Source organism: Bos indicus x Bos taurus, chromosome 16 (genome assembly GCF_003369695.1).
Source record: "Bos indicus x Bos taurus breed Angus x Brahman F1 hybrid chromosome 16, Bos_hybrid_MaternalHap_v2.0, whole genome shotgun sequence".
Lineage (NCBI taxonomy): Eukaryota > Metazoa > Chordata > Mammalia > Artiodactyla > Bovidae > Bos > Bos indicus x Bos taurus.
This window is the reverse complement of record NC_040091.1, coordinates 37,608,143-37,632,400: the sequence shown is the minus strand read 5'-3', so window position 1 is coordinate 37,632,400 and position 24,258 is coordinate 37,608,143. Positions and strand designations below refer to the sequence as shown.

Sequence of the window (24,258 nt, the reverse complement as noted above, 5' to 3'; positions counted from 1 at the left end):
CTTCCTGAATCTACTCTTCTGGCATACTGAATGCTGTCTATGAACTTTGAACATGGCCCATAGTGTTTTCCCCATCATAGGTCTTTTGTTAATGATATTGCATTTAATTAATTTATGATAAAAGATATAGTATGCTGCCTACATGGGGCTTCCCTGATGGCTCAGATGGTAAAGAATCTGCTTGCAATGCAAGAGACCCGGCTTCAATCCCTGGATTGGAAAGATCCCCTGGAGGAGGATATGGCAACCCACTCCAGTATTCTTGCCTGGAGAATTTCATGGACAGAAGAACCTGGTGGGCTATAGCCCATGGGATCCACAAAGAGTCAGATACAACTGAGTGATGAACACTTTCACTTTCTTTCACTCATATGAGTTCTTTGATATTTAAAATTTATTTTATATAATCAATATGTATAAAGACAAGCTTATGAATTGTCTTGTTCAACTCTTCTATAAGCTTTCTAATTTTTAGTGGTTATCATTTACTGAGAGAAGTATGTTAAAATTTCCAATTTGTATTGTGAATTTCTGAATTTTATTTTGTAATTCTGTCAGTGTATGGATTATAAATTTTAAGACTGTCATTAAATATTGTTAAGTATTATTTAAAATTTTTATGGTTTCATGTTGAATTTTTCTTTTTCACCCTTATGGAATGATCTATCCTATCCTAAGAGTACTCTTGACTTTAAAGTCTATAATATTGTTGTTTAGTTGCTAAGTCATGTCCGTCTCTTTTGTGACCACATGAAATGTAGTCCTCCAGGCTCCTCTATTCATGGAACTCCCCAAGCAAGACTACTGTAGTGAGTTGCCATTTCCTCTCCAAGAGATCTTCCCAACACAGGGGTCAATCTCGTATCACTTGCAATGGCAGGTGGATTCTTTATACCACTGAGCCACGTGGGGAGCAGTCTATATTATCTGTCTAGAGACCAGTTTCTTTGGCCTAGTATTCAACTGATTTACATTTTCTTCAGAATTCTACCCCTGTGTTTTGTGCATCTCTTGTCTACAGCAAATTTGCAGGATACGCTTAATCCCACCTGACCATCAGCAATTCATTTGGTGTTGGGGTAAGATGGAGAAGGAGGTTCATTCTCTACCTGGGAGGACAGGGGCTGAGTTAGGTACCTGGTGACAGAGGCAGCAGGGGCAAGTGGGACACAGTCCCCTACTTTAGTTTTTTTAAAGCTTGAGGAAGGGACATTTTATAATCTCTCTTAGGTATCTATGGTGGCTGCTTTTCTTTTCACTACACAAAAATAGTTAACTTTAAGAAAACCGAAAACTCACCTGAAGACCAAAAGAGGAAGGTAAGGGGTCAGGAGGAATCAGAAGTGCTGTCCAGGCTGAGGGAAATTCTCCTCAGCTAACCAACACCAAACACTCCATCCTTGAGTATCAAGGGCATTGCACAGCAACAAACAGTAGGGAAAGGGGGTTGAAGTGAACTAACCTGGGGGTTTTGTCTTCACTCAAGAAATCAGCTCTGCTGGGCTGGACTGTTTTGTGTTAATACAAAAGAGAAAAAAATTCATCAGAACTCTTCTCACTCACTACTCTGTAGAATTTGCAAGGGGGTGGGGAAAGAGGCTTGTAAACTTTGTTTCATTTTTGTATCCAAAGGACAGGGAGGAAAAAAAGCTTCAATTTTAAGAGTAGCTAGGGGAAAATCCCGTGGAGGGAGGAGCCTGGTGGGCTGCAGTCCATAGGGTCGCTAGAGTCAGACAGGACTGAACGACTTCACTTTCACTTTTCACTTTCATGCATTGGAGAAGGAGATGGCAACCCATTCCAGTGTTCTTGCCTGGAGAATCCCAGGGACAGGGAAGCCTGGTGGGCTGCCGTCTCTGGGGTCCCACAGAGTCGGACATGACTGAAGAGACTTAGCAGCAGCAGCAGCAGCAGCAGGCAACATGAAATTAAGAGACGCTTACTCCTTGGAAGGAAAGTTATGACCAACCTAGATAGCATATTAAAAAGCAGAGATATTGCTTTGCCAACAAAGGTCCATCTAGTCAAGGCTATGGTTTTTCTAGTGGTCATGTATGGATGTGAGAGTTGGACTGTGAAGAAAGCTGAGGTCCGAAGAATTGATGCTTTTGAACTGTGGTGCTGGAGAAGACTCTTGTGAGTCCCTTGGACTGCAAGGAGATCTAACCAGTCCATCCTAAAGGAGACCAGTCCTGGGTGTTCTTTGGAAGGACTGATGCTAAAGCTGAAACTCCAATACTTTGACCACCTCATGCGAAGAGTTGACTCATTGGAAAAGACTCTGATGCTGGGAGGGATTGGGGAAGGAAGAGAAGGGGACAACAGAGGATGAGATGGCATCACCGACTCAATGGACATGAGTTTTAGTAAATTCCGGGAGTTAGTGATGGACAGGGAGGCCTGGTGTGCTGTGATTCATGGGGTCGCAAAGAATTGGACACGACTGAGTGACTGAAATGAACTGAACTGAGGCAACAGGAGGGGCTTCCCTGGTAGCTCAGATGGCAAAGAATCTGTCTGCAATGTAGGAGACCCTGATTCTGTTCCTAGGTCAGGAAGTTCCCCTGGAGAAGGGACAAGCTACCCACTCCAGTATTCTTGGGCTTCCCTGGTGTCTCAGATTATAAAAAAATCCACCCGCAATGTGGGAAACCTGGGTTCGATCCCTGGGTTGGGACGATCCCTTGGAGGAGGGCATGGCAACTTACTCCAGTATTCTTGCCTGGAGGAGGAGCCTGGAGGACAGAGGAGCCTGGCGGGCTACAGTCCATGAGGTCACAAAGAGTCGGACATGACTGAGCAACTAAGTACAGCACAGGCAACAGGAGAAATATCTTGCATATAATTCCTGGAAGAAGAGGGCAGTCACACACATTCTATATACTCCCTCTTTCCCTTTCCATGTTTTTCCTCCTCCTCTCATTGGTTGCTACATAGCTCTCATCTTTGAATTCCTTTAGCTATGTCACCGCACAGATTCTGGGCCTTCTAACCTACAAACCAAGACTCTGTCTACTGTATCTGAGATGTCGCTTGTAAGTATGAATAGAAAAGGAAATCTATGATGTGATTTAAGTAGTATGTTAATCCTTCCCATATGATGCCTTGTTTCATCCCTCCATCATTCTGTGGTGTAGGTAACTGTGCTCATGCTCAGGTGCTCAGTCATGTCCAACTCTTTCTGACCCCCTGGACTATAGTCTGCCAGGTTCCTTTGTCCATGGGATTTTCCAGGCAAGAATACTGGAGTGGGTTGCCATTTCCTCCTCCAGGGGATCTTCCTGACCCAGGATCCAACCCATGTCTCCTGTTTGGCAGGCGGATTTTTTACCACTGAGCCACCAGGGAAGCCCACAGTGTAGGTATTACTTTAGAAAAGAAGAAAAAAGACTCATGGGGAATAAATAACCTGCCAAGATTACACCAAAAATAAGAAAGCAGAGACTAGAAACAAGGTTCATGCTTTTTCCATTATATCATATTATTCCCTAATATTCCCTTCTGTAGATTTTTCCATCAATGTTTGGTATTCTGCCACAGGATTCCCATACCCCACACACATACTTCTCCTCTGCTTCCATCGCACACATCAAAACTATGTCCTATGCCTTTAAGACCATGCAGGAGTGATAATGGCTAATAATAACTTCAAGATATAGAAGTTATATCTTGAATGTAGCTTCCATATATATATTCCATGTATATGGAATATATTTATTTATATATAATATAAATTGGAGAGATATATATATATATACTTCCAGCCTATATACAGGATACCTATACAGCCCAGATAATGGGAGACTCCTGGAAACCCTTCCTGTGAAGGCAGAAATTTAGGTTTACAGTAGTAAACCAAGGAAAATATTCTTGGTATAAATCTTTAAGGGGCATTGCTTCTTCCATGTCTAGAAGCTTGATTGAGTGAGTTAAGTTATATGTAGAACTCTTTTTAAGTCCTCTTAAAATGTATTATAACATCTTTGCTCCCCGCTTGGCTACAGCAAAGTCTTCTTCTTGTTGTTGTTTAGTCACTAATTTGTGTCTGACTGGACTGTAGCCCATCATGGACAGTAGCCCCCCAGACTTTTCTGTTCATGGAATTTTCTGGGCAAGAATACTGAAGCAGCTTGCCATTTCCTTCTCCAGGGGATCTTCCCGACCCAGGGATCAAACTCAAGTCTCCTGCACTGGCAGGTAGATTCTTTACCAGTGAGCTGCCAGGGATGCCCTAGAGCAAAGTCTAAGATCACACAAACACAGCCACCAACAGTCTTGCATGACCCTCTGCTGAGGTTGTGAGATATACATCCCCATTCTTTTTTCCCACATTTAACACACTCTGAAATATCATAAGCATACAAAACTACAGAGATCAGTATTTTGAACATAATGGCACCCCACTCCAGTACTCTTGCCTGGAAAATCCCATGGATGGAGGAGCCTGGTGGGCTGCAGTCCATGGGATCACTAAGAGTTGGACACGACTGAGCGACTTCACTTTCACTTTTCACTTTCATGCATTGGAGAAGGAAATGGCAACCCACTCCAGTGTTCTTGCCTGGAGAATCCCAGGGACGGGGGAGCCTGGTGGGCTGCCGTCTATGGGATCGCACAGAGTCAGACACGACTGAAGCGACTTAGCAGCAGCAGCAGCAGTGCTTGCTACCCAGCTTTTGTCAAACTTTAGTATTTGTCTTATTTTCATCTCATATTTTTTAAGGAAATGAAATAGTTCAGATTTATTTGAAGCACCTAGTGTGCTTCTTCAGATTCTGTCCCCTACCTCCTTACTCAGAAATTGCTTTTTTCAGAATTAGTATTTTGAAGTTATTTTTCATTTTTTATTTATATGTATGCGTGTTTTACCACATACACATGTGTTTATAAATAATATATAATGTTATTATCTATTTTTAAACTTTATATAAATAGTGTCATATATCCCTACAATTTATTTTTTTCTTCTCAAAGTGATGTTTCTGAGAGGTCTCCAACTAGAGGTATGTAGCCATTTCTCATTTATTCATTTTTTATTTCTGAATAGTATACCATTGTATGAATATATCACAGTTTGTTTATTCTGTCTTTGACAGACATCTTGTTTGTTTCCAATATTTTATTATTGCAAGCTGTGCTATGATGAACATTTCTATTCATGCCTTCCTGTGCACATATGTGAGTTTCTCTAGCTGTCCAGGATTTCTAGCCTTATTTTACCTCTGAGTAACTGAGTGTCACTAAGCAGATAAATATGTGACTTTAATAAATAGTTTTCAGATGTCTTCAGTTTGTAGATGACCTGGCATTCTTACTTTCAGGAATGCTGCCTTTTAAAAAAGTAGAATAACATGTTGACATATTTTCCAGGAACTCTACAGTGTCAGGCACTAATTTATTGAAAGTGTTATTTAGTGTACTTATTTACTACAACATTCAGTTAATTATGTATTATACAAAGGGCACAAGATGCTACAAAACCATATACTATAATATTCAAACACATTCTTCCATATGCTTATGTGTAACTCATATGTCTGTGAGTTACAAGGATCTTGAAATGCACATGATAGTGAAGGAAGAAGGGAAAAGAAAGGAAAAGGAGGTTTTAGGTTGGGCTGAGTTGCAGTTAACAAATAGACTTTGTCATGACATGGATTGACAGAATAGAACTTTATTTTCTCCACCATATAATACTCCAGACTGTTCCCAGGGTGCAAGAGTTGCAACTTTTCTTCCTGAAGTCACATTTCCAGTCCCAGGTTGACTGTTGCTTTACCATCCTTAAAATGTGGCTCCCAAAGTTGATTGGATGCTGTCTTAGCACTCAGCCACAGGGAAGAAAGAGCAAGGGAAAACGCAGTTCGGAATTATGAGCCAGGATCAAAACTGTCAAATACCACTGCTGCTCACATTCCATTGTCTGGGAGGTGTCACAAGACCACACCTACCTGCAAAGTTTGCTAGGGAATGAAACCTATCCGTGTGCCCAGAAAGAAGAGTAAACGGACTTGGTTGAAATGCTAGTTGTCTCTTCAACAAGAATGAAGAAAGGAATTGGTACAGTTTTAATTGACGTATTTGCAGCAAGCATTTGTCAACGTCAGCAAGAAGCAAGTCAATATCAATTGAGATGGAAAACAATTGACAGTCAAAAGTGTTCTTTTCTCCTTCCTCGATCTGGAGAACCTATGTTATTTTTATCTGCCTACATTTCATTTCATTCTCTCTTTCTTCTGGTAACAACAGGTTCCCAGTACTCAATCCAAGTTTTGGAGAGGATGCCCCCTGGCAAAAGAGATAAAGTTCCATGTTACTCAGAGACCTTCTCCCACCCTCTCCCCAGAAAAGCACAGATGGAGGTAATGGCTGACATGCAGATGGTTTATTTGGAAAATGGTCACAGGGAGCAGGATTGAGGAGCTGAGGGAATAAAAGGATGAAAATGGAAAACCAATGCAAGGGTTCATTATCAAGGTAGCCACCATCACTCGGGACTGATGTCCAAAGTTGGTATGTCTGAAAATGAAAGTGGGGAGCATTTATACATTGGTTTAGTTGATGTGCTATCTACAAGACTCTGGAAATATACTGAGGATTGAGTGTTTCAGTACTGACTAGATGTAGAAGTGAGGACAAGAGGCATTGCACTGGTGCTCAAGTGGTGCCTGAAAAAGGCACACACCACTGGTCTAGACACTTAGTACATCTCCACCCCTAGGGTTCAGTGATTGGATCATGAGTGTGCATAAACCAAACCAGGACATTAAAGTTATCTCCCAGGATATTTATAACAGGAGATGGTTTCTCAGATCTTTCTTCTAAGCTGAAAGGATGCAAGTCTCCTCTGCCAGCAGCCACTTTCCTTACTCCATGGAGAAAACCTGCCTGCAGAGATGAGACACAGACAGAGGGTTCTGGTGATGTCAAGTCTCAGTTCTAGTGACTGAGCTTCTCAGAGCTACCTTGATTCCCTTGACTCCTTCTTTCTTCCTCTGATCTACCTCCAAATCCAGCTAATAAACACCCTATTTAAACCACCTCAACCTAATTTCACTTGGGTTTCTGCCACTTGCAACTAAAGTGCACCTGACAATATAGAAATGAGTATTACAGGCCTTCAAGTCTAAAACTAAATGACCTGAGGTATTCTGTGCAACAGGGAGGATTTCAACCCATTGCCAGGTCTGCAAGACTCCAAGGGTCAGACCATAGAAAACTCTGAATTGCAACAGAAATCCCCCCTTGTCAAGTAAAGAAGTTTGAAACACAAGGAGACACAATGGAAAGTACTGGGGCTTAAGAGGAACTAAAGCAATAACTGAAATCTTCCTTCTCGGCCCCTTCTCAAACCTTTCTGCTGTTCTGTCTCCCCACAAGCATAATGTAAACCACAACCCAGGTAAACCACAATAAATTGGTATGCTGACTGATAGGGGACAGATAAAGTGAAAATGAAATTGCTCAGTTGTGTCCGACTCTTTGAGACCCTATGGGCTGTAGCCTGCCAGGCTCCTCCGTCCATGGTATTTTCCTGGCAAATTTACTGGAGTGGATTGCCATTTCCTTCTCCAGGAGATCTTCCCACCCCAGAGACTGAACTCGGGTCTTCCACATTGCAGGCAGACTCTTTACCATCTGAGCCACCACAGGACAGATAAACTCTGTTCAAAACTCTCCTGTTACCCTGTTCCAAAGAAGATTTGAAAGAAGCCTTCAAGCTGAGGTCCTACAGATGCACAGAGGTCTGAGTCCAATTTCTAAGAGAGAAAAAAAATGTGGGGCCAGAATGGGTTCATATTGAAGGTTTATGACTCAGAAAGCTTTCTGGCACTGATTTCTAGTTAATGTAATCTCCAGAAATTAAATCAAAAGGCAGCCAAGCCTGGTGGCTCATCCATGGGGATGCTAGAGCCATACTCAGGCTAGAGAACAAATAAAGGCCTGCATATTCACATCCAGACACTAACATTATAAATTAAGCTAACAAACTGTTAAACAAATTACATTCCACCCTCCTCCATTAATGAACCCATTAATAGTGACAGGAAAAGCCAGGTTCTCATTCTGAATTCTCAGGCTGTTTGCTTTGTAGTTCCTTTCCAGAACATGGGAGTGTAGAGAGCCTCTGGCCAGGCCTTAGACTGCAGCCTGTAGCCTACCCACTTCTCTTCTCACCCAGCCCCATCCTGCACCAAAAGTAGACATGCATTGTTGTTCTTTAGTCGCTAAGTTGTGTCCAACTCTTTTGTGACCCCATGGACTGTAACCTGCCAGGCTCTTCTGTCCAAGAAATTTTCCAGGCAAGAATACTGGAGCAGCTTGTCATTTCCTACTCCAGGGAATCTTCCCAAACCAGGGATCGAACCTGCGTCTCTTGCATCTCCTGCATTGGCAGGTGGATTCTTCACCACTGAGTCACCTGGGAATAACTGCAGCATGCATATCCGAGGACCACCTATCTACCCCAACCCCCACAAATAGTCATCCCAGGAAAAGAGGCTAATGGAAACCTTGAAAGTGGATTCCAGATCATTTGGAAAGGGACTTCTAAACCCCAAGTGCATGAAGGATGGTCTCCAATGAGAGATACAGAATCCAGGTGGGCACATTCATCTGGCCCCATAGATTCTTTGCGCAGTCAGAGGAGTGCTGCTGAGACCCAGAGCAAGGTGTATGGATCTTGCTAGGCCTAAGGGTATGGGCCTCATTCCAGTGTTTGGGATCTCAAGAGCTACTCTGGCTCCAGCAGTATTTCTCTGGGTTCAGTAGGCAACCCTAGTGTCCTTTAAGTAAAGCTCTGAGTAATTTGAACTAGTTCGATAGGCTTCTGCCACCTGCCACTGAAAGGATTCTTATTAATACACTTTCAGTACCAAAAATCTCAAGCAAGTGATCTATAGCAGTGGTCCCCAAACTTTTTGGCATCAGGGACCAGTTTTGTGGAAGACAATTTTTTTCACAGACCAGGGCAGGGTGGGGATGGTTCAAGTGCATTATATTCATTGTGTACTTTATTATTATTACATGAAATACTTATACAGCTCACCACAGTGCGGAATCAGATTATCAGGCATTAGATTCTCATAAGGAGCATGCAACCTAGATCCCTCACGTACACAGTTCACAGTAGAGTTCCGCTCCCATGAGAATCTAATGCCATCACTGATCTGACAGGAGACAGAGCTCAGGCAGTAATGCAAGCAATGGGGAGCAGCTGTAAATACAGATGAAGCTTCACTTGCTCGCCTGCCGCTCACCTCCTGCCGTGACATCTTGTTCCTAACAGGTCATGGACCTATACCAGTCCAAGGCCTGGGGCTTGGGGGCCTCTGGTATACAACCACTGCTTCCATTTTTATCAAGCACTTATTCTTACCATAACTTGCCACAATGTACCTTCTTCCAGCACTCAAGTACTCTGTACTCCAGAAAATCACTAATCCAAGGGGCTTTTCTCTATCTCCAATTAGCTGGTCTGCTCTACAGCATTTGAGTATATTGAGAATTCCCTTCTTTTTATTTATTTTTTAAAACTTTTTATTTTGTGTTGGGATATAGCCAATTAATAATGTTGTAATAGTTTCAGGTGAACAGTGAAGGGACTCAGCCATACATATGCATGTATCCATTCTCCCCCAAACTCCCCTCCCATCCAGGCTGCTACATAGTATTGAGCAGAGTTTCATATGCTGTATAGTAGGTCCTTGCTGGTTATCCATTTTAAATACAGCAATGTGTACACATCCATCCCAAACTCTCTAACTATTCCTTCCCGCTATTTTCCCCCGTGGTGACCATAAATTTGTTCTCTAAGTCTGAGTTTCTTTCTGCTTTGTAAGTAAGTTCATTTGTATCATTTCTTTTTAGGTTCCACATACAAGGGATGTCATACAATATTTCTCCTTCTCTCTCTGACTTAACTTCACTTAGTATGACAATCTCTAGGTCCATCCATGTTGCTGCAAATGGCATTATTTCATTCTTTTTAATGGCTAGTATTAGATGTATGTACCACATCTTCTTTATCCATTCCTCTGTCAATGGACACATAGCTTGCTTCCATGTCTTAGCCATTGTGATCAGTGCTGCAATTTGGGTGCATGTGAACATTTGGGTGCATGTATCCCTTCAGATTATGTTTGTCTCTGGATATATGCCCAGGTGTGGGATTACAGAGTTATGGCAGAAAGTGAAGAGGAACTAAAAAGCCTCTTGATGAAAGTGAAAGTGGAGAGTGAAAAAGTTGGCTTAAAACTCAACATTCAGAAAACAAAGATCATGGCATCCAGTCCCATCACTTCATGGGAAATAGATGGGGAAACAGTGTCAGACTTTATTTTTTGGGGCTCCAAAATCACTGCAGACGGTGACTGCAGCCATGAAATTAAAAGACGCTTACTCCTTGGAAGGAAAGTTATGACCAACTTAGATAGCATATTCAAAAGCAGAGACATTACTTTGCCAACAAAGGTTCGTCTAGTCAAGGCTATGGTGTTTCCTGTGGTCATGTATGGGTGTGAGAGTTGGACTGTGAAGAAGGCTGAGCGCCGAAGAATTGATGCTTTTGAACTGTGGTGTTGGAGAAGACTCTTGAGAGTCCCTTGGACTGCAAGGAGATCCAACCACTCCATTCTGAAGGAGATCAGCCCTGGGATTTCTTTGGAAGGAATGATGCTGAAGCTGAAACTCCAGTACTTTGGCCACCTCATGCGAAGAGTTGACTCATTGGAAAAGACTCTGATGCTGGGAGGGATTGGGGGCAGGAGGAGAAGGGGACAACAGAGGATGAGATGGCTGGATGGCATCACTGACTCGATGGACATGAGTCTGAGTGAACTCCGGGAGTTGGTGATGGATAGGGAGGCCTGGCATGCTGCGATTCATGGGGTCGCAAAGAGTCGGACACGACTGAGCGACTGAACTGAACTGAAGGTAGCTCTATTTTTAATTTTTTAAGGAACCTCAATCCTGTTCTCCAATTTACATTCCCACCAACAGTGTAGGAGAGTTCCCTTCTCTCTACACTTTCTCCAGCATTTATTGTTTGTGGATTTTTTTTTTTTTTTTATGATGATAGCTGTTTTGACTGGTGTGAGGTGATATCTTCAAAATTTATAAACAGCTCATGGTGCTTAACAGCACCAAAACAAACAACCCAGTCAAAAAATAGGCAGAAGGCATTTCTCCAAAGAAGACATATGGATGGCCAAGAGGCACATGAAAAGATGTTCAACATTGTTAATTATTAGAGAAATGTGATTCCCTTCTTTTTAAAAACTTCTCTTTTCTTAAATCTGAGATAACAAAGAAGCTGAGCTCTCCCCTATTTCTTGAAAAGCTCCTTGTAAATTGCTTTCAGTAGCTCTTTTCCTAATTGAAAGTGTTTTTCAAAGTCCTGTCTTTCTCCCTGGGCTAATTACTTCCAAAAGGCACTTACTGAAATAATTATTTGAGTCACAATGATACTCTTTATTCTCAAAGAATTATTCATACTTATACCTCAAGGTGTCACTTCCTTAAAGATGAATCCCAAATTTCTGTCTCCACCCTTGACCTCAGTTCTAAGCCCTACTCCTTCACTTACTGAACACTTACATTTCAGGTTTTTCTTTTTTTGGCCATGCTATGCCGCATGTGGCATCTTAGATCCCTGACTAGGGACCAAACTCATGCCCCCCACAGTGAAAGCATCGAGCCTTAACCACTGGACTAGCAGGGAAGTCCTTAGAGTGCAATATATCTTTCTCCTGTTATTGGCCCTCTCCTGTTTTTGTTGACTTTTGTCAGTGATTCATCTGCCCTGCCGTGCCCAGGTTTCAAATCAGGGTTACTTTGACTCCAGTCTCTTTCTCCCATCATAAAGTTCTGCTGATTTTTTCCTTGCAAGATGTTTCTTATGCATCCTTTGTTTTCTGTTCCTCTTCTATCTGTTCTGCTTCCAGTTTCTGTTCTGCTCTAGTTCATCTCCATCCTTTTACCACAACAATCCTGCTAACTTTCAATCAATCTCGATGGCCTGAGGAACAATCCATACTCCTTTGACACATAATACATTGCAAGATGAAGAATCAACTTCAATCTTCAGTGTTTTCTTCTACTCTGCTTCAAAATAAGCTCTCCATCCCTTCTAGGCCCATCTTGCCATGGTCCTGGAATACAAATTCCTCATTCTTGTATCCCTCCCTTCACCCTTTCTTCTGTACCACTCCTCCCACCTGAAATCCATTGCCTCCCCTTCTCCTGCCCAGATCCCTGCTGAGGAAACTCAAGTCCCAGTTCCTCAGTGAAACTCTCTCCCATTTCAGCTCAGTGTTTTCTTGCTTCCTTTTCTGAACTCCCATCTGTTTTATTTCTTGGACACATTTACTGTCTTGAACTATAGGCTTCCCTGATGGCTCAGAGGGTAAAGCGTCTGCCTGCAATGCTGGAGACCTGGGTTCGATCTCTGGGTTGGGAAGATCCCCTAGAGAAGGAAATGGCAACCTACTCTGGCACTTTTGCCTGGAAAATCCTATGGACAGAGAAGCCTGGTAGGCTACAGTCAACGGGGTCACAAAGAGTCGGATGCGACTTCACTTTCTATTGCATAAATTTGTTCATGCTATAGTTGCCATTTAAATCAGATTTACTTTAATTTGTATGAAAAAGAACTATTTTCCTATTTCACTTTTCTACCACCTCCTCCCCTACTTACTACACAATACTGTAACAGTAGGTGCTTAAGAAATTTTACTTTGTTACTTCTTTTTTCTAAAAGAAAAGGCTGTCATTAGTCTGGGTGAACTCCGGGAGTTGGTGATGGACAGGGAGGCCTGACGTGCTGCGATTCCTGGGGTTGCAAAGAGTCGGACACGACTGAGCGACTGAGCTGACTGAACTGAATCTGTTTTGTCTAATGATGTACATTATTGTGGATACTAAAGGGGTGGGTGAGAAATAGCAAAACTCTCCTTAAAGGTTCACTCTACACTTACCCATTCTACTAAAAAATGCCCCCACCTTATCTCACTGTTGTCTTTGTCTGTGGGAAACAAACAAAATATGTAGAAAATATTATTATACTCTAAGAAGTTCTCTTGTTCAGAAATTCCTCTTACCTTCACTTTTTTTCTGAATGCAGTCTTAGATCTTAGCAGATCTGTTTTTAAATTTCAAAGGGAAAAGAACCATCAGACTCAGCAGACATAGTCGTATCCTTCTTTCTTTTTATTGAAAAGGAATCACTTCTATTCTAGCGCAAACAATGTATATTTTACATCATAAAGCAAGATATAATTTACATATTACATTTCTTATGAGATCTTTATACCCTAAATGTCATTCCCTTTTTTATCCAGTCACCTCTTCCAGCTTGATTTAACCTGCCGAGTACTCTACAAATCAGTGTCTTGTTTGGGGAGGGACTGGGAACACAGACGGTTGGCATGTATTCATCTGTTATCTGGGTATAGATGATGAAGAACAGGGATATGCCTTTGAACTTCATGGACCTGAGGCCCTCTCACACCTGGTTTAGGAGCCAGCATGCTGTTCTTTCAAATCACATATGAAACTTCTATTTTTTTTAAATCAATAATGAATGAACAAAATTGAGTGCTGGTACCCTGTGTACATTTCTCCATCAGATCCTTATATAGTCGATGTTTGTGGTATTGATTGACTAGCAATAAAAGCTCCTATGGCTGACAGCATTGATTATTCTATGATATTCCTGGACAGCAAGCACTTGCCCAGGCACTGCCTAATTTCATCCAGCACTGGGGTTATGGGGGTTCAGGCTTTTCTCTTCACCACTCAAAATGAATGTCAGGACAAAAGTTTCAAATGACCTTGTTTTACATGATCCTCTACCTCTTTACTCCCTCTTCTAAGACTCCCCCCATTTTTAGCAAAGTCTTTTCACCTGTGATGTCTCTTCCCTGCACTATGCACCCCAAACCTTCTCTTAGTTGTTCTCCCCAAACTCCAAAGGTTCACTGGTTTCTTGGACTGCACTCTTTTCACAAAGAATGTTTTGATCTACTAGGATTAAAACTTGATAATCCACGGCAGCTAGTGGGACAAGAGAATTAGTTGAAGAATACTTTAGGAAGCAGTAATGTTTGTTGTTCGGCCAGCCTACATAAACCATTCAGTAAGAAATGACTTAATAGTATGTTAAAAGAAGAGGAAATCAGTTGATGAAAGCAAAATGCGTATAAGATGGGCTTCCTTCTTATTAAAAGAAGTTTAGAATCAACATTGGTAATACATTTCCAGATCGATGACCGTTTGACTGAAAATACCACCATTAGTTCAATCTGATATGCCAGGGAAAATCACGAATGTGTACTGAAAGTGCACCTTAAATCCCAAATCCTTGCCTGTTACTCACAGTTGGCATATTTGGCCAAAATCAATCTAAAGCTTTTCAACTAATTTAAAAAATTATCATAAATCCAAGTTGGTCAAGATGAAAATATAAGTCAAAGAGATGTCTGTTCTGTGTGTCTCAAGTTATTTTTTGGTCAAATGATGTGATTTTTTGAGAGGTCTGCAAATATAAGCCTATTTCTCATTTCCAAATGCAAGGTTATAAGTATTTACAGCAAGGTAGCTTCTCCTTGCTAGAAAACAAGGCTTCTGGGTACCATAGCCCTCTATTAACATCATTTACTTTCATAGTCCCTTCCCTCCCATGGCTACAAAGTGCTGGACATACAGAGAATACAGGAAAGAATAAAGGAGCAAATGATTAGAGCCTCACAACACCCCTGTGAGGTAGGTAAGTATTGTTAAACCCATTTTACAAAAAAAAAAAGGTAAACCAAGGCACGGCATGAGAATGTGGTTTGGTCATGTCTACCTGACAAGTTACAAAAGCGTGGGTGGAAACAAAGAGAAAGAAACAAAAGATCAGTCCTAGATACTAAACTTTATGTCAATAGATTAGAAGACACAAATAGCCAGCTATTGCCTTTCAGATTCTTAGAATTTAGATAAACCTTTAAGTATTTCACTGAATCATGTATCTTTCCTATTCCTGTTGAGTGGGAAAAGGACAGATAACTAAATGGCTTTTCCTCTGCTAAGTCTAATTCTCATGCTAGTTTAGTGTGTATCAGCCTTTCACCAGAGTTCAGGTGCCAAACTCAAGGACATTTTCATAGCCTCGATTGTTTCTAATGTATTTAAAATGCTAATGTGAAAATTATAACTGTTCTCAAACAGCTGCTTTATCAGTTGTTCTGTGGCCATAGTGAGAATTTTGTGTAGAGAAAGAAAGGAAACAAGATCCCTAATAAAAAGTCTTACCACGGTAGAAATAAGGACACTGATGATGGTGTGAAATTTGCTCTTGGTAGTGTTTGAGAAACTGCAAACTCAAGCTTGCAAGAATATTTATATATATATATATATATAATATATAAATATATACAGTATATATATAAGTGTGCATCTGACTACCCTTAAGGCACCAAAGAGATGTAGGCCATGCCTTTCACAACTTAGTGTTTGTCTTCCTAGAGAAATGTCTCTTCCTCTCTCAAGTGAAAAATATGTCTTCTATCAAATAAGCCTATGTTAGCAAATTACTCAAGAAACAACAAATATCTTTAACTTAAGATGGCTGTTTGCTTGGATAGGGGTGAGGGGTAGTAGTGAGGTGATATTATCCTCTATTGCTTAGAGCTTAAATCTAGAGCTTAGAGCTTAGAATTAGCCAGATGTAGCCAATCACGTTGGATTAGACAGGCCAGTGACCAGATGTTGTATACAACTGCTTTGTTTCCCACCCCCCGACCCCATAGTAGCTGATGGAACCTTACCATGACCAACAGAGATGGAGACAATGAGCAAAGGAATTATGTCTGGCACAAATTCTTCAGAAAGACTTTGGCTTTTCAGAAGTTCCTAGAGCTTCTGTTCAGAGAACTGGGAAGAAAGGTGGGGTAAGGCACTGAGGTTCACTGAGGAGACTATAGGCAAGTATTCTGAATATGTATATACATATATGGTTTCTTTGGCTGCTGTCGATTCTTTTAAAACCCATACAATCATGGGAGTGGGTGGGCTGAACTTAACTGAAGAAGCTCAGAGTATATTAAGCAAAGCATATGAATAGAAGGAAAAACAAAATTAACACACACAGAAGCAAGTGGTGGTGGTATCCCAGAGGGAGGAGGAACATTTGTTAACTACTTTTCATTTTGCTCCTCTCCTGCTTTTCTCTGCCATGGTCCCAATAGTTTAGTTCTGTTTTTTTTTTGTTTGTTTGTTTGTTTTTATTTATTTATTTTTTTTCCAGCAGATGTAGAAATGACAGAGCAGGATAGGTGTCTTATGGTTTTTGACTTCTTCTTAGGCCTGTTTAATTATTTTTTTTCCTCAGTTGACTGTTGGCACCTGGTTCCTCTGTAAACTATATTCCTTGGCCTTCAGTCTCAGGTTGGCAATGCTGTTGGCCATGTTGATGCCCTGTGCAGGGTTATTGTTGGCACATGTGGCAGAATAAGTAGCCATGGCGCTGTAGGGACAAAGGAGAGAGCAGGGAGAATAAGAGGCATTAGTTTCATGAAGTCGCAAGTCTGTGCCCCAGCTGGGTGCAACTCTCAGGATGGGGGCAGGCAGGTTGGACTACATGACCTCTGAGGTCCCTCACAGCCCCAGGTTTTCATTAGTCTAAGGCCCTTAGTGTGTTGAAGGTCCTTAGTGGCAAGTGCTTTGAAGGGCAGGGGAAAGCAGTGGAGAGTGGAACAAGGTGAGGGGGGAAGTATTTTCTGTGTTGGATACAGTGAGTAATGATTTATTTCTGGGGTGAGAGACGAAAGCTGCTTATGGTGGATAGCAGGTGTTTCATCAGCTGACCAATTAAAACAGTATTTAATCTTGTCCTGCCTCTATCAATAGTTTCTGGGAGTAAGAAGGAAGAGAAGGAGGCATTTGGAAAAAGAAACTAAAGGACATTTTGCCTTCCTCACTCTAGGTAGCTGACTTGAATTCTAACACATTTTAACACATTTTAGATAATCACTGAATACCATATTAAATAGTTTCCTTGAAGAACCAGTTAAACAACCTAAGATGACTTCTCTGGCTTTCTTGATCCACTGGTTGATGGTACCAAGTATTGCAGAATCAAGAAGTTTCCATCCCTATTGGCCTTCATTTTATAACTTTTACTCAAAAGTACTTGAGCAGCTTACACTGCATGCCGTGTCCATTATTTTGGAAATGTTTAGATATCCTACATAAACTAGCAAATGATCCAGTTTCAGTATTCCTGACCTCAGAGGTAATTGTTTCTGACTGTTCTTATTGTGGAGAAAAGCCCAAAGTCAGAGACTGTAATTAAGACCTAGGAATACCACTGGACAGAAATTTGTAATTAGTGGCTTTCTGTTAATTGCATCTAAGAATTTCTTTAAAAGGAAAAGTAAAGATTTCTTAGACTAGGATGCAAGGTATCTATTACTTGATACTAAATAGATATAAAGGAACAACTCATTTTAATTAAATGAACATATTTCTAGTTGTTTCTAAGATTAGCAAAATACCTTTCAACTGAGGGCTGGAATGAGATAGACTTATAAATGGAATGACATGTGCTCTGCTGTTGCCTGCATTCCTGTGCAATTTTGTCAGCCACACAGGAGTTTGTGGTTCTGGGGATCAAGTGTTGGACCAGAAAGAGAAAAAAACTAAAGCTACTCTACAAATAGGAAGATTACATATCATTAATACTTATTTGGGATACCATGCAGTCAAGACTTCAAGTCAAGAATTATAGTCAAGACTCACAATAGCTTGTTCCAGCTCAATTACTAGCAATTAACCCAGGAAAACTGGGTTAAAAATTATAATATGTCTTACTAGAAATATACATCCTTAATTTAAGACCCTTATAACACTGGTATGTGTGAGTGTTTATATGGGTGTCCTATCGCAGGAGGAAGACTCGGAAGCGTTCCAAAATAATGCTACGCTCTTTCATTTTTGAAAATGAAAACTCTTACTCCTTTCTGGGTACCTGATCTTAACTGTCTAGACAAAGTTAGGTTCATCTATAGCACCCTGTACTTTTCCTTTCAGCACTGAATTTTAATTCCTCAACTATAAGCTCCATAGATGAGACACCACATCTGCCTTGTTCACCACTGTGCCTCCAGGTAGAGCTCACACCATATCTAGCACATATTTGGCATTCAAGAAAGTATTTAGTGAATAGATAAGTAACTGAGAAATATCTAGGTACTGTATGATTAAACTGATTACTGCTCAGTATCAGTGATCTCTGTCACCCTGCTGTGAGTAATGATTTCTAAAAGTATTTTACCAACAGACTTTGATGTTAAGGAACCAGTCCTTCCCATTAATTTTGGCATCTTACTAGAATGAGAAAAATCAGAAGGGACATAACAAAAGCAGGGGCTGATGACTGCATATTCTTAATCCACCACAAATAGCTTTTAACAGTAACCCAAAAATGAATAAATATTGGTGCAGGTTAGATTTACAGAATAGACTATTACTCCAACCACTATCTACCAAAAGACAACAGCTGAAAAACAGTCTCAATTCAGTAGGTTTTAATTAGGAGTGAAAAAAAAATAATCAGAACAACCTGTTAAAATGGGACAAGTTTTTTTTCTTTTGTTACAATATACCAAGAAGTTTCACTTATTTTCAAAATCCATTTACATATTGTCATTCAAATTCTATATGAATTACATGCTTCCATTCAAGACCCTATCAGAAAGAAATGCAAATCCATAAATCACATACTTGAGAAATTTCTAGGATATACTGAAATCTAAGATTTCAAAGAAAAAAATCTACGTATCTAAGAAAAGAGACAACTGGATTTAGGAAATGAACCTAAATTGTATATTATGAAATCAACCAAATCAGCCTTTCTTAGCCAGATTTCTGTGAGAGAATTAAGTCCTAAAGATGATATATGGTACCAGTTTAAATGTATAGGAGATAAGTTGGGATCTTGAGTTATCTGGGTTTTTTTTGTTAAATACTGAGAATAAAATTGAATGGCTTCTGAAAACAGGAAGGTAAAATTTCATGAGAGAGCAAAAAGAGAAAAAGTTCTCTGATGGCAAACTGGAAATATGGCAAACATGGAATACTGTGCTTTTAAGTATTTGACTCAGTTTCTTGAGACATTCTTTGAGATTCTGGACAAGGAAAGTTTCATTTAATAGAGATTCTCTTTTTCTTTTGATAATCAAGGGTGTGGTCCATTTTCCTTAGTTGACAAAGGGAATTAGAACTGTGGGGGATTAGTTTGCTGAAAATGCTGTTACTGTTTTCTAGAAATGTGTATTTTACTTGTGATTTCAATTTTGTCTATTACACAACCATTTTGCTGTACACTTCATAATTTACTAGTGTCATCTGGTTTTCTAGTCTGAAGACTTAGTATGGTAACACATTTCTTGGAAATATTGAGACTCTGTTTCTAATGCAGGCCAAATGTTAATATTCCAAATGAGATGAATGCTGATCCACTTCCCATCTCAAACCCAAATTAGTGAAATTAGAGTTGTATTTTATCTGGGAGACTAGATTTTCACTGAGACACCTTTCCTTAAACAACAGGCTGTGTTTGCAGAGTTGAGAACAGCACTCTTGTCTAATTGTACTGTGGTTCTTTTATAAAGACACCACTGTGTTTTGATACCGTGGTAATGCCTTATAGGTATTTCTCAAGTTAGAAAGTTATCAGAATAAAAAAGAAAGAAGTTGCTATTAATGAATGAGTTTTGCAATATCCTAGATGCTTGATAAGTGATAAGATTTTCACTTGATAAATGTTTAGAAAAGTTATAAACTTTCAAAAATTGGTCTAACATTTCAGCATTGCATAGCCATAAGAAGTAAGATGAAGAAACAGAGACTGTCTTAATTCACAGCCTCTAAATAAATGCTTGGAATACACAACTCTATAGGCAGAGACCTCAGCAATATTTTGTGCATATACTAAAGAAAATGAGTCTGTTTTCCCTCCAGTAGTTTGACATGAGTCTAGTCTCTCAACCTAAATTAAAAGTGCCATTTAGGCAAGTAGGGACCAGTCCCTTGACATACCAGTGCCAATCAAGACATGTTACTGTCAGAAAAGACAAAATTAATCTAAAAGCAGCTTAGTCATGCTTTTAAAAAGCCTTAGAAATATGATGGAGAGGACCCACTTCCAAAAGTAACAACAGATGCAAGAAAGCCTTGAGTGGCTGCCAATCTGAAAGATTGTTCATGACCACCTGTTTTCCATGTCATCAAAACTTCTGAAGCTCTGTGTTAGGAAAATAAAGAGAACTCTGAAATGTTTTCTCACAAGACAGAAACCAATGAGGTTAATAAGCTGTTTTCAACCAAATTTTGGGGGCGATTCAGATCATGGCCTTCCTAAACAGGATTAAGTTTCCTGGGCTAAAAAGATGAGGTTAAAACTAATTAATTTATTAAGCACATGATAACACAAAAAGCTTGCTTACTGACACCTAGAGATCTTGCCCATTGATCTTACCTTCTGCCTATTCCCCTAACAGGATGGAGACATGAGATAAGTACTAAGACTGGGCTTATAGCATTTGGCCAAAGCAGCATTTCTATTTGGTTTTTAAGAATGTAAAGTTCTTTGTGTCCGTGACCAAGAAATCACACTGATGAATAAAAGGCATTGAGGAATCAGAGATGAAAAAGAAATACTTGTATCCCATCTGTTGATTCAGCGAATCTGCTCTGGAACTTGCACAGAGCTGACACATTTAAGTAAGCTTGAAATTTTTCCATCTCCTTATTTGGAGATTCCTAACAGATGGAGCTCAGCCATAGACAGCAGAATGCTAACCACCAGCAGGGTTAGAGTTCTGTTTTCACTTGGGGACAAATAATTTTTGATAATTTCAACCTACCTTGAGAGGTTGTCCTGAGGAATAATATGTTAAAATGCCTGTCTAACACCAAAGGAAGTATGGAAAATACTATGGTATGGCAGCCAGGAAACTTACGAACATCTCCCCTTCTGCTTTCCAGTCACCCAGAATGTAGATCCCACCAATCACAAAACAATTAAGGAGAGCTGAGGGTGGGGGTGGATAATACCTGACTCAGTTTTCAACTCTTTGTTTTCTATTTGATCCTTCCAGACAAATGATAACAAACTATGGAAAAATTCACCCCAAAGACAGATCTGTCAGCCCAAGAAGTCTGTGTGTCTTTCTGGGATCCTAGGGGTTCTCAGATTTTTCCAAAGGCTATAGAGCTTGAGGTTTTTGTGAGTCTGTTTGTGATGTGTAAAGGTTGGAGATCATCTCTTGGGTTTGTTCTGTTGTCAGTGCAAGAACAACAGAGGTTTACGTGCTTCCATCTCATAAAATTCAATATGAGTTTTCCTAGGGGAATTTAAACTTTTAAAGAGAGACCCGATAAATCCTTTGGGAAGTGATGTTTTGTAATTTAAGTAATCATTTCCAACTTCTGTTTTTAAAACTTAGAAGTTGATCTCTTTAAATGTGCATTTAGCTCTTAAAGTAGACACATTTGGACCATATTTCATTACTAAGACTTCAGTTTGCACTGCATGTTCAGTGATCCATCTGCCGTTGTAAACATTTTTCCTCTAAAAATGTTTTATATATGAAGTCTTGCATCTTTCTGCTGTCTCAGTGATTTTTGTTTTTCTTTTTGAAATGCACATTGCTTAACCATAGGTTCCAAACGCCCCTGTGTGATATATAATAGGGAAATTCTTACTAGCTCAATCTTAGATACAAGGCACATAAGAGATCCATGACTCAACTGGCCTGAAGAGCAACAAGAGCCAGGACAAGAACATAGTTCTTCTGACCTCTGTCCTATATCCTCTAAAGCCTCACTATTCAAAGCATGTACCAAGTGTCCACAGCCTGGGCATCACATGGGAGCATGTTAGATGTGCAATTCCCAGGTCTTGCCCTAGATTCACTGAATCTGAGTCTGTGCTGTAACATGATCCCAGGTGATTCATATGCCCAGTAATCCTTGAAGAGCCCTTCTCTAGGCTATCAGGCTACCCTGAACTCTATGGACATATTTTTCTTGCAGTTCTGGTTTCCAATAGTATTTCCCACTGGAAGACCTCACCGCTTTCATGTCTAGGACTGTAAGCCCCGCTTTCTTGAACATACTTAATTCCCACTTACACCCTACCCCCAGCAGCCACCCTCTTCCCCCTCTGACAAGTTACCTTTTCAGTGTCTTCCGTTAGAATCCGTTATGAAGCCCCTCGTGTAAACAACATCTTGGGAGGGAGGAGGATCTATTTTTGAAAGTGTGAAAGGGAGAAATGAGCCAAATGCGTTCAGCAGATGTCAGGCAGCACTGTGACCACGATCAAATGAGGGGAGGAGGAGGAGAAGGTTGGGGGAGGGAAATCGTGGATAAGGATCACTGGCCTCTCTTTCACTTGTCACTAGTTTCCTTTGAAGCCCAGCCCTCCCTCTGGAAATGGCACTCCAGACCAGTACTGCAGAGTACTGCAGAGCCAGACCATTCTTTATCTTTCACAGGAAAGGATGTCCCTGAGGAAAGGTTTCTTGACTACTTCATTCAAAACAACAGTCAAAAGTCCAGGACTTGGTAAATCACTGCTGCCCAAGAGGCAAAACTGTACAAGTCAAGGAGTCTTAATAACTCTGGTGCTTGTGTGTGCTTTCAGTTGCCTAAGGAAACAGTTCTGAGCAAACCAGTGAGTATGCGCGCTGAAGACAAGCTTTTTTCAACTGGCTTTGGGTAGATAAAGAAGACACCTGCCAGGACAGTAGTGTCCAGTTAGGGACTACTTTGCTACTCTGGGCGACTCAGTTGCCTGCCTGACATCATCACCTCTAATATCCTCGAGGTAATGAAGGAGGTCAGGACATGCTATAAATAGAGTGAACCATATGTCTCAGTTTGCCAGGGAAAATCCCAGTTTAAGCCTGTTGTCCTTGTGTCATTATTAATAGAACCCCCTTTTACTCTCACAAGTGTCCCAGTTTGGATGATTAATTATACAACCACCACTCTGGATATAAAATTCACCCAGAAAAAAAAAGTGTTGGCTGTTTCCCAGGTTATAATTCTGACCATACGCAAGCTATCTGCTTTGAGACTTGGTTTCCTCCTCTCTTCTTCCAGGGGAGAGCTGTGGAAGTCAGCAAACTGTCCTCTCTGGCAAAATTGTCTCCTCAAAGTCCCTGGGTTGCATGTCTCACTCATGCCAGGGAATGCCCACACACTCCAGAACATGGACCTCAGTGGCAGGCATGCTTCCCACATCTGAGACAAATCCTGAATCAAACAGGCATGATTACGTAGTTTTCCAGTCTTATTCTTTTTACTATTTTCAATAGAGTAAGATTTAATGTGAATGAAAGTAGGGTTATATGGCCTAATACATTAGACAGAAACAGGATTCACGAGCCCTGGCTCTAACTCTGCGTGCCAAAGGCTTAAATTTGGGCAAGTGTTCAGTCTCTTCTTTGGAACCAGATCAAGGACAAAGCTGCCACACAGGAGCATCCAAGGATTAACCAAGAGAAATGCTTTTTAATGAATGTCACATGTGAGATAACTAATTTGACATAATAGTACCAACAGAAATAGCGAGTTAATTTTCCATAACACAAAAGATTTATCATTTCCTTTGCTTTTCATCACTTGGTTTTCTTTTATATTTCCTTAAAAACACTTATATTTCCTACCAAGCTTCAAAATGTGAGATCATAATGAGTATTTTGGCTCTAAACACAGCAGAAATATCTTTAAGGAACAAAATAATTTTTTGCCACTTTTTGAAATTAATCAAAATATAAACACTTCAGTCAACACTGGGTCAAAAACATAATTGTTGATTAAATTACTGTTTAAACCATCATTTTTCTACTTAAATCTGGAGATTAATTTATTCTTCATACAGAATATGAACAGTCAGATTCTGTGAAATTTTTAATTATTTTTTAACAAACTCTGTGTCTAAGAGAGAAAAGATATAAAAGTATACCATGAATTGAATAAGAAGTAACTAGGTTATATGATTTTAAGTGAAAGGAGCAGAATACAAAATAGTATTTACACTATGTCTATACTATATAAAATACTGAACTCTAATTGCAAAAATAAACACTAGTTATCTCAAGATGGTGGAATTATGAGTGTTTTTTTAAAAGTGTATCTAGTATTTCTACACAATCTTTCAAATTAAAATATAACACTTTCCCAAAAGGCATACATAAATTG

The 24,258-nt window shown here is 40.2% G+C and overlaps 1 protein-coding gene across 3 annotated transcripts in view; it reads right to left on the bottom strand.

Moving 5' to 3' along the window:
• Positions 1–5,658: 5,658 nt before the first annotated feature.
• The window catches only part of PRRX1 (paired related homeobox 1), an 85,829-nt gene continuing 67,229 nt past the window's right edge, over positions 5,659–24,258 (bottom strand). Inside the window, exons 4-5 of one of the 3 annotated variants that reach the window (XM_027564777.1) lie at positions 22,226–22,297; positions 5,659–6,288 (exon numbers count right to left, since the gene is read on the bottom strand). In XM_027564777.1, the coding sequence (XP_027420578.1) occupies positions 22,243–22,297 (55 nt within the window). In that variant the 3' untranslated portion in view covers positions 5,659–6,288; positions 22,226–22,242. Of the gene's footprint in view, positions 6,289–13,186; positions 16,511–22,225; positions 22,298–24,258 lie in introns of those variants that run through there. The other 2 variants (XM_027564776.1, XM_027564775.1) reach the window with 2 other exon arrangements.